Consider the following 10,770-nt stretch of genomic DNA (forward strand, 5'->3'; position numbering starts at 1 on the left):
ATGTTCCCACACCACCTACATAGCAGCTCATTTGTGGGTTATTTAAAACAATCATTGTGATACGTATCTAGTGTTTCCCGTCTGTCCTCTCTGTTTGCACTCATTTCTCACGCATTCCCATACTCTTTGTTTGTCTGTAGACGCCCTCCTCCGCCCTCAAAGGTGCCATCCAGCTGGGTATCACACACACGGTGGGCAGCCTCAGTCAGAAAGCCGAAAGAGACGTCCTCATGCAGGACTTCTATGTTGTAGAGAGCATCTTCTTCCCGAGGTGTGTGTTCCCACTTGTGTGTATGTTTCCCAGAAATACTCAACCATGTTCTGTAGATATATTTGAATATTTATGACTATTTAAATGTATTTAAATCAGTGTGCTGACTGTTGTTAAGTCTTTGTGTCTATAAATCAAGTGACATGCCAACCGTACCAGAGTCTTTGGTCATTACTGGCCTCTTCAAACGGAATAATGGGCAGCTTGCCAGGTTTTATATTTAATAAAACAGAAACTCATAACCCTGTCTCTGTTTTTCCCTCCATGTCTTCCTCCTACAGTGAAGGAAGTAATTTGACTCCAGCACATCACCACGGTGACTTCAGGTTTAAGACCTACGCCCCCATCGCCTTCCGTTATTTCAGAGAACTCTTTGGCATTCGACCTGATGATTATCTGGTTAGCTGAACCACAAACACACTCACACCTTGAGCTCTCATGTAAAGATAGTTTATAAACTGGTGGTGTAAGAATAAACTCATACAATAAGTTTATTGACCCATTAAAAGTTTATATAAAACTAGAATCTTTATTTAAAGATTAGAATAAGATATGATGAAATTTGTATTAAAAAATATTTTAATATTTATTGTTGAACTCAGAAAATGATGACGGTTAAATGGATTAATCATTTTTGCACTCTTTCTCTCTCTCTCTCTCTCTCTCTCTGTATCTCTGCCATCAACAAAGTATACATTTGTTTTTAACATTAATAAAAGTTCCACAAAAGATTATTGGTGCCCTGGGAGACTTCCTGACGTAGAAATGTTCTAACAGTCAGAAAAACACAAGCATAAGCTTTGCACTTGGGTCAACTCTAGTTTTGTATATGCTATATACAGTATATATATATATATATATATATATATATAAATGTTGAATGTAACATGGAACTGGATTCATGGCGGAATATCATGTGAAGTCCACTTCGCAGGGCACTTACGGTCGAATAAGACAATGCTTGAATGCTGCTGCCTGAACAAGAGACCTCCTTACTGAAGTGAAAGTGTTGGCTGGTGTCACTATCTTGCGAAGGCGGCGGAGGATTCTCCACCAAATTTGGGGGATCCTTTCAGCTCGAGGAGCCCTCACAAACGCCACCCTCCGTGCGTCGGTGTGCCCGACCACGAATTTAACCGCTCGTAACTCCCAGACCCCGGGGGCTATCGACGCAGGGATGGTCTCATTCAAAAGGGGGCCTCGAGACGTACACTCGATTCGGCGTTCGAGAGGGTTCCTCGAGCTGAAGGGATCCCCCGAATTTGGTGCAGATCCGACTCGCCATTACGGTGATATGGCCGTTCAAAATTTCAATGGTATTCCATACACTTAAAGGGTTAGTTCACCCAAAAATGAAAATTAGGCTGCGTTTTACTCACCCCCAAGGCATCCTAGGTGTATATGACTTTTTTCTTTCAGACGAATCCAGTCGGAGTTATATTAAAAATTTTCTTTGATCTTTCAAGCTGTTTCATGGCACTCAGTGGGTGTTGCATTCCTTCAGTCCAAAAGACGTTAAATAAAAAGTGCCCTTCCATAAAAAAAGTTTCCTCCTGTAGCGAATTGATGCGTTTTTGTATATTCAAAAAGTAATTATCACTTTAATCTAGCTTGTAATATAGCTATATGTATATATATATATATATATATATATATATATATATATCCACCAACGTTTACCATCCAACCTGATAGAACTGGAGAGGATCTGCAAGGAGGAATGGCGGAGGATCCCCAAATCCAGGTGTGAATAACTTGTTGCATCTTTCCCAAAAAGACTCATGGCTGTATTAGATCAAGAGGGTGCTTCTACTAAATACTGAGCATTTTTCAGTTTTTCTTTTTTAATAAATCTGCAAAGATGTCAACAATTCTGTGTTTTTCTGTCAATATGGGGTGCTGTGTGTACATTAATGAGGAAAAAAAATTAACTTAAATGATTTTAGCAAATGGCTGCAATATAACAAAGAGTGAAAAATTTAAGGGGGTCTGAATACTTTCCGTACCCACTGTATATCTTCAAAAGTTTGGGTCAGTAAGATATATTTTTTTTAAAGAAATGAATACTGTTATTCAACAAAAGCACATTAAATTGATCAAAAGTGACAATAAAGACATTTATGTTACAAAAGATTTCTATTTCTATTTTACTGTTCTACAGAAAAATTAGCAGCACAACCATTTTCAACTGTGATGATAATAAATGTTTCTTGAGCACCAAATCAGCATATTAGTATGATTTCTGAAGAAAATGTTTCTTGAGCACCAAATTAGCATATTAGTATGATTTCTGAAGGATCATGTGACACTGAAGACTGGAGAAAAGTGTAAAAAATGATTGATCCATTCAACATATCATTTTATTTGTTCATTCTCCTAAGAGAAACCCCTGATGTGCTTTTGTGGTTTCTTTCTGTTTGCAGTACTCTCTGTGCAATGATCCTTTGATCGAATTGTCCAACCCTGGAGCGAGTGGATCGATATTTTATGTGACAAGCGATGATGAATTCATTATTAAAACAGTGCAGCACAAAGAGGCAGAGTTCCTGCAGAAGCTACTGCCTGGGTACTTCATGGTGAGTGTTTCTCACTAGTGTGCACTCATACTTTAGATACTGTTGTCTAGAATAGGTTCTGTTTAAAAGGATTAATAATTTATATATAATTAATAATTTGTAGCAACCATCTAGGCCCAAACTGTTTTATTACTGAATTTTTATTTCTATTCTCTCTCCTCCTCCCCTCAGAATCTGAATCAGAACAAGAGAACGCTGCTCCCGAAGTTTTACGGCTTGTATTGCGTGCAGGCGGGCGGAAAGAACATCCGTATCGTTGTAATGAATAACCTGTTGCCCCGTAGTGTGCCTATGCACCTCAAATATGACCTGAAGGGCTCCACATGCAAGCGCCGTGCCTCCCCTAAAGAGAGAGAGAAGAGTGTCCCCACTTACAAAGATCTGGATTTCATCCAGGATATGCCCGAGGGCATCCAGCTAGAACCAGACAACTACAACGCCCTCTGCAAAACCATCCAGAGGGACTGCCTGGTGAGCATGCATGCTTGTGTTTGAGCGTTATCTTGTGTTGGTTCTAATGTAGAATCCAGGATTATTATGACGATGTATAATGAATATTCACAATATACTTTAGTGTTCAAATGTTTTTTTTTTGTCTGTTATGTTCTGTATAAAAGGCTGTATAAAAATATATAAAAATAAATATAAAAATGTTTTTTTGAAATATTACTATTTAAAATAACTGCTTTCTAATTTAATATATTTCAAAAAGTGATTTGTTGCTGTGATGCAAAGCTGAATTTTCAGGATCATTACTCCAGTCTCCAGTGTCACATGATCTTTCAGAAATCATGCTAATATGCTGATTTGCTGCTCAAGAAACATTTTTATTACTGTCACAGTTTAAAACGGTTGCATTGCTTAATATTTTTGTGGGAAAATATTATTTGATCAATAGAACGTTAAAAAAAACAGCATTTATTTTAAATATAAGTAACATTGTATGTCACATTTGATATTTTTTCACATATTAATAGTTTTATTAATAACATATACAATGTAAATGTTGTTGTTTATTAGTTATATTGGGGCATATAAATGAACATAATTATTTTTAACTAGATTTTGTACTATATATTATCTTTACATTAAACATTTTGAATCTGTTTGGCTACAAAAGTTTTAAAAGATGCTTCCTGTGATGAAAGAAAGATTTTAACACGGATTTGTAAATATACACACATACATACTGAATATTGTCAAATGCAAGAATTTGTTTTAACTTACTCTTTTGCCTATGTTGATCCATCTCTGTACTTGACAGCTGCTGCAAAGCTTTAAGATTATGGACTACAGCCTTTTGGTGGGAATCCATAACACAGATCAGGCATCTCGTGAGCGATCAGGGGCAGTAGAGGGCGGGGGGTCCGAGGGGGCCGTGACACCAGACCACAGGAGGCCGCAGGCTCAGAAAGCTCTCTACAGCACCGCTATGGAGTCTATACAGGGAGAGGCCAAAGGGAAAGGAACCCTGGAAACAGAGGACCAGTTAGTCAACATCTTATTTCACTCACTTATGTTCTTTGTTTGATTTTCAATGGAACCATACAGTTCATTCACACATCCATCCGTTTTCTGTATTTTGTGTATGTCTACCTATTCTGTCCGCTTCAACTTTCTAACCGTTTCATCTTTGTCTCACCCTATAATCTCCTGTATTGTTTCTTCATTTGGCTTAGTTTGGCTGCAGTCATATTTAACACATCCAATTTCATGTTTTGTCTGTAGATGGGGAGGAATCCCTGCACGCAACAGTAAAGGAGAGAGAATACTGATTTACATTGGGATCATCGACATATTACAGTCATACAGGTGACTATTCACAGACAACAGTTGAGTGAGCATTTTTACATGTTTGTTGTGACCATCATTAATATCTCTCCTTTTGTTCATCCCTCAGATTTATTAAAAAAATAGAGCATTCCTGGAAGGCCTTGGTTCACGATGGGGTAAGTCATCAGTTCCTGTAAGCCATTTTAAACATTAAACATCATCGTTATTTTGCACTTAGTTATTTGCTTCCATATGAGAGAAATAGCATTTATGTCATTTACGTTGTAGGACACGGTCTCTGTACATCACCCCGGATTCTACGCTGAGCGATTCCAGCGTTTCATGTGCAGCACAGTTTTTAAGAAAACACGTAAGTTTGGATAGTTCACCCAAAAATGAAAATGCAGTCATCAATTACACACCCTCATGTTGATCCAAATGCATAAGACATTTGCTCTTCTTTGAAACACAAATGAAGATATATTTTTGAAACCTCTATTGAAAGAGATACAGAAATTCCATCAAAACTTTCAAGCTTCAGAAAGTTCATAAATACATTGCAAAAGTAATCCATATCCACAATCGCTTTATATAATGAACAGATTTCATTTCATTTTTATTTTATTCAGATATAAACATTGATCAATGCACATTCAAACAGCTCATCAAGAACCCAAAATAAATTATATGTCATACAAAGCAACTGTGTCACTTCGGAAGACTTGCTTTAAAGGGGTCATATGATGCTTTTTTAAAGATCATTATTTTGTGTATTTGGTGTAATGCCCGAGGGCATCCAGCTAGAACCAGACAACTACAACGCCCTCTGCAAAACCATCCAGAGGGACTGCCTGGTGAGCATGCATGCTTGTGTTTGAGCGTTATCTTGTGTTGGTTCTAATGTAGAATCCAGGATTATTATGACGATGTATAATGAATATTCACAATATACTTTAGTGTTCAAATGTTTTTTTTTTGTCTGTTATGTTCTGTATAAAAGGCTGTATAAAAATATATAAAAATAAATATAAAAATGTTTTTTTGAAATATTACTATTTAAAATAACTGCTTTCTAATTTAATATATTTCAAAAAGTGATTTGTTGCTGTGATGCAAAGCTGAATTTTCAGGATCATTACTCCAGTCTCCAGTGTCACATGATCTTTCAGAAATCATGCTAATATGCTGATTTGCTGCTCAAGAAACATTTTTATTACTGTCACAGTTTAAAACGGTTGCATTGCTTAATATTTTTGTGGGAAAATATTATTTGATCAATAGAACGTTAAAAAAAACAGCATTTATTTTAAATATAAGTAACATTGTATGTCACATTTGATATTTTTTCACATATTAATAGTTTTATTAATAACATATACAATGTAAATGTTGTTGTTTATTAGTTATATTGGGGCATATAAATGAACATAATTATTTTTAACTAGATTTTGTACTATATATTATCTTTACATTAAACATTTTGAATCTGTTTGGCTACAAAAGTTTTAAAAGATGCTTCCTGTGATGAAAGAAAGATTTTAACACGGATTTGTAAATATACACACATACATACTGAATATTGTCAAATGCAAGAATTTGTTTTAACTTACTCTTTTGCCTATGTTGATCCATCTCTGTACTTGACAGCTGCTGCAAAGCTTTAAGATTATGGACTACAGCCTTTTGGTGGGAATCCATAACACAGATCAGGCATCTCGTGAGCGATCAGGGGCAGTAGAGGGCGGGGGGTCCGAGGGGGCCGTGACACCAGACCACAGGAGGCCGCAGGCTCAGAAAGCTCTCTACAGCACCGCTATGGAGTCTATACAGGGAGAGGCCAAAGGGAAAGGAACCCTGGAAACAGAGGACCAGTTAGTCAACATCTTATTTCACTCACTTATGTTCTTTGTTTGATTTTCAATGGAACCATACAGTTCATTCACACATCCATCCGTTTTCTGTATTTTGTGTATGTCTACCTATTCTGTCCGCTTCAACTTTCTAACCGTTTCATCTTTGTCTCACCCTATAATCTCCTGTATTGTTTCTTCATTTGGCTTAGTTTGGCTGCAGTCATATTTAACACATCCAATTTCATGTTTTGTCTGTAGATGGGGAGGAATCCCTGCACGCAACAGTAAAGGAGAGAGAATACTGATTTACATTGGGATCATCGACATATTACAGTCATACAGGTGACTATTCACAGACAACAGTTGAGTGAGCATTTTTACATGTTTGTTGTGACCATCATTAATATCTCTCCTTTTGTTCATCCCTCAGATTTATTAAAAAAATAGAGCATTCCTGGAAGGCCTTGGTTCACGATGGGGTAAGTCATCAGTTCCTGTAAGCCATTTTAAACATTAAACATCATCGTTATTTTGCACTTAGTTATTTGCTTCCATATGAGAGAAATAGCATTTATGTCATTTACGTTGTAGGACACGGTCTCTGTACATCACCCCGGATTCTACGCTGAGCGATTCCAGCGTTTCATGTGCAGCACAGTTTTTAAGAAAACACGTAAGTTTGGATAGTTCACCCAAAAATGAAAATGCAGTCATCAATTACACACCCTCATGTTGATCCAAATGCATAAGACATTTGCTCTTCTTTGAAACACAAATGAAGATATATTTTTGAAACCTCTATTGAAAGAGATACAGAAATTCCATCAAAACTTTCAAGCTTCAGAAAGTTCATAAATACATTGCAAAAGTAATCCATATCCACAATCGCTTTATATAATGAACAGATTTCATTTCATTTTTATTTTATTCAGATATAAACATTGATCAATGCACATTCAAACAGCTCATCAAGAACCCAAAATAAATTATATGTCATACAAAGCAACTGTGTCACTTCGGAAGACTTGCTTTAAAGGGGTCATATGATGCTTTTTTAAAGATCATTATTTTGTGTATTTGGTGTAACAGAATATGTTGACATGCTTTAATGTTCAAAAAACACATTATTTTTCAAATACTGTACATTATTGTAGGTCCTATATGCTTCGTTTTCTACAAAGTCGCTCCTTTGACAAGCGCAGTCTGCTCTGATTGGCCAGCTGACCCAGTGCATTGTGATTGGCCGAACACCGCAAGCACTCGTCGGAAATGTAACGCCCCTTACCATAATCGCGAGCTTCATCTTTCAAAATAAATGTAAAGACAGAGCCCGAAAGGGGAACAGAGTCGGGTGACAGACACAGTAATGATGCAGTACACAAGCCGCGGTTAAGACAGCTGACTCCACTTTGATGTGACCCTGTCTCTCTCTCTCTCTCTTTCTCACACGCGCTCGCTCGCGCACACACACACGATGCGCAAAACTCTGCATTTGAACAGTCAATAGCAAATACTTAAACTAATAATAAAACAGTAGCTGATTCAGAAGCGCCAGATTGTCATAGCAAAGTCAGAATTACCTCCTCTCCTAGGTTCACGAAACGGTCGTCCATAAAATGCATTGCTGTTCTGTTGTAAGTAATCTTAATGCATCTACTTTCGGAAGGCCAAGTAAAGTGCTTTTGCTTTCGCCTAGAAACACACAGCGTCTCCCTGACATGGCTGCTTCAACACTAACTGCGGTTACTGAAACCACGCCTTCTTTCTTTGCGTGCACATTTGAGCGGCATTACGCAGATATTTTCACATAGTGAGGTAGATATGTGGGGCGTGTTAGAACGAGCCGTTTTAGGGGGGCGTGGCAGAGTCTTAACTTTGATAAAGAATATCTTTTTGGTTTTGAGACTTTAGTCTTTGCAACTTCAGGGATCTTATCTATGCACAATCAGCTTGTAACACTCCAAAGAGAAAGGAAAACTTGAAATCGCATCATATGACCCCTTTAATGATGTTTTTATGAATGTTTTGGTGGAATGGACTTTCAATGGAAGGACAGAAATCTCTCAGGTTACATAAAAAATACCTTAAGTCTTATGGGTTTGGAACGACATGAGGGTGAGTAAATGACAATTGTCATTGTTTTGTTCAACCAACCCTTTAAGTGTTTAGACATTGAGCTTTTAATATTTTTGTGATGTCATCATCCTAAGCCTCTCTCCGTTCCCAGTAAAATCATCCCCCTCAAAGAAGAGCCGAAGTGGCTGTTCGAGTGTTGTGAGACGGCATCCAATGGGAAGCTCTGCTTCTGCTCCCAGTGGACAGACAGTTGCTGACGCCAGACTCATGTACCGTACTCACCTCAGCCAGACCGACTCAGAAGGAGAGAGTGGTGAGTAATGCAACCAAAACTATTTACATCATCCCTGTTTTTGAATTTTCTTCATTCTTTAAACAACAGTTGGGATACTGCAATGAATCATCCTAACCTTATATAAAATTTTAAACAACAGACGTCTCTGTAAAACATTGTGAATTCATACATATGATAGAGATACATTGTTTTCAAATATTCTTGTATATGACTTTCAACTGTGATTCAGGTGTTCTGTGAATAGGATTTTATAGTGTGCTTTCTTTGGATCATAAGTCAAATCATAACTCCCTGTGTGATTGTTGTTCTCAGGCATGCAGTTGGGCAGACCGGACCTGCTCCCACAAACCCATCCTTTGGCTGGAAGCTCCAGTGAGTTTGCGGCAACAAATCTGCCCAGCTCCTCACCTGGCAGCACAGGAATGACATCATCTTCACCTCCTCAGAGGTACCTTCACACATCCTCTCTCATTTTTTTTTGTTTGTTTTAATCAGTCACTTTTTCTGTTTCTGTGTATTGCAGTCTTTTTTTGCCTGTTATATTTCATTATCATCTCTCTTGTTGAAATCTCTATAGCACGCCTTCACCTTCCCATGTATAATTATGGTATAATTATTAACAGGTCAGTAGGGGTGGAGGTGCACAAATCTGCAGTCATTGAGCCTGACTGCAGCGGCCCTCAGAGGTAAAACTAAGCACACACATCTCTCATGATTAAACTGTTAAAAGGACATTCTTTTAAAAGAAATTCATACTTTTATTCAGCAAGGATGCATTAAATTGACAGTAAAACTTCATAGTGTAAAAAAAAAAAGAATAAAAATAAATGATGTTATTTTAAACTTTCTGTTCATTAATGATGCCTGAAAAAATGTGTCCATTTCCACAAAAATGTTTAGCAGCACATTGATAAAAATAAGAAATGTTTCTTGAGCACCAAATCAGCATATTAGAATGATTTCTGAAAGATCATGTGACACTGGAGACTGGAGTAATGATGCTGAAAATTCAGCTTTGCCATCACAGGAAAAATACATTTTAAAATATATTAAAACAGAAAATAATTATTTTAAATTGCAATAATATTTCACAATTTTACTGTTTTTACTGTATTTTTGATCAATTAAATGCAGCCTTGATGAACATAAAGAGACTTATTTTAAAAAACAAAAACAAAAATCTTACCAACTCCAAATTTGTGAATGAGTTTAGAACAAAAAAGTGTGTATATACTGAAAAAAAAAAGTATTTTGGTAAAGTAAATCCCTCACTCTCTTCTTCAGCACTGGAGCCGAATGCTTAGATGAGCAGTTAAGCAACGAAGATGCCATTTCACTCAAAGACATCATCCCAGAAACTGACATTTGTTTTGTAAGTTTTAAATGAACAATTGTACGTATATGTACCTAAAATATTTTCATTCTGATCCCAAAATGTCCTCTCTTTTTTTTTCCCAGTAAGAGAAGAACAGTGACTGGTGACACAAGAGTAGAGCATTTAAACAAGTGATGGACACACAGAACCTCAGAAGAGATGAGGGGCTCATTGGTGGGTTTTCCCAGCTCTTTCTGTGTTGAGACAGCATGTGCCCTAAGAGCGACAAACATATGGGGGGAAATGACCAAAAATGATTCCCACTTTGTTAAAAGGTAAATGCATTTGAATGTTACAGATGAAATAGCTTTGTGTCTTCGAAATATCCCACATTCGGGCTTAGAATTTCATGGCTAGTTGCTATACGATTGCCTTCTCTGAGGTGCCACTAAGTAGATTTAGATTTTTTTTAATCGTTTAATTCAGATGCTTGGTTTGCCTTTTTATCTCTATGCATCTGTCTTTTGCATTTTGTTTTTCCCCTCCCTGCCCATTGTAACCATATTCCTCCGTACTGGACCAATCAAATGTCAAGGTTGAGAAATGGACGG

The 10,770-nt window shown here is 37.1% G+C and overlaps 1 protein-coding gene across 1 annotated transcript; it reads left to right on the plus strand.

Moving 5' to 3' along the window:
* On the plus strand, nt 1-10,381 carry LOC107741984 (phosphatidylinositol 4-phosphate 5-kinase type-1 alpha-like). Its single transcript, XM_016554813.1, has 14 exons — nt 1-33; nt 141-271; nt 553-670; nt 2,695-2,847; nt 3,019-3,318; nt 4,112-4,335; nt 4,576-4,659; nt 4,748-4,796; nt 4,909-4,990; nt 8,701-8,862; nt 9,157-9,292; nt 9,468-9,530; nt 10,129-10,216; nt 10,303-10,381. The coding sequence occupies exons 1-14, from the start codon at nt 1-3 to the stop codon at nt 10,303-10,305; spliced, it is 1,626 nt and encodes a 541-aa protein (XP_016410299.1). The 3' UTR covers nt 10,306-10,381.
* The last annotated feature ends 389 nt before the right edge of the window (nt 10,382-10,770 follow it).

Source organism: Sinocyclocheilus rhinocerous, unplaced genomic scaffold, assembly GCF_001515625.1.
Source record: "Sinocyclocheilus rhinocerous isolate Xijiao unplaced genomic scaffold, SAMN03320098_v1.1 scaffold2451, whole genome shotgun sequence".
Classification (NCBI taxonomy): Eukaryota; Metazoa; Chordata; class Actinopteri; order Cypriniformes; family Cyprinidae; genus Sinocyclocheilus; species Sinocyclocheilus rhinocerous.

Excerpts from the sequence above, each read along its gene's own strand:
- LOC107741984 (XM_016554813.1), top strand. The coding sequence starts at position 1 with ATGTTCCCACACCACCTACATAGCAGCTCATTT. Across the intron at positions 3,319-4,111 it reads CCATCCAGAGGGACTGCCTG|CTGCTGCAAAGCTTTAAGAT; the intron begins GTGAGCATGCAT and ends TGTACTTGACAG. Across the intron at positions 4,660-4,747 it reads GACATATTACAGTCATACAG|ATTTATTAAAAAAATAGAGC; the intron begins GTGACTATTCAC and ends TTCATCCCTCAG.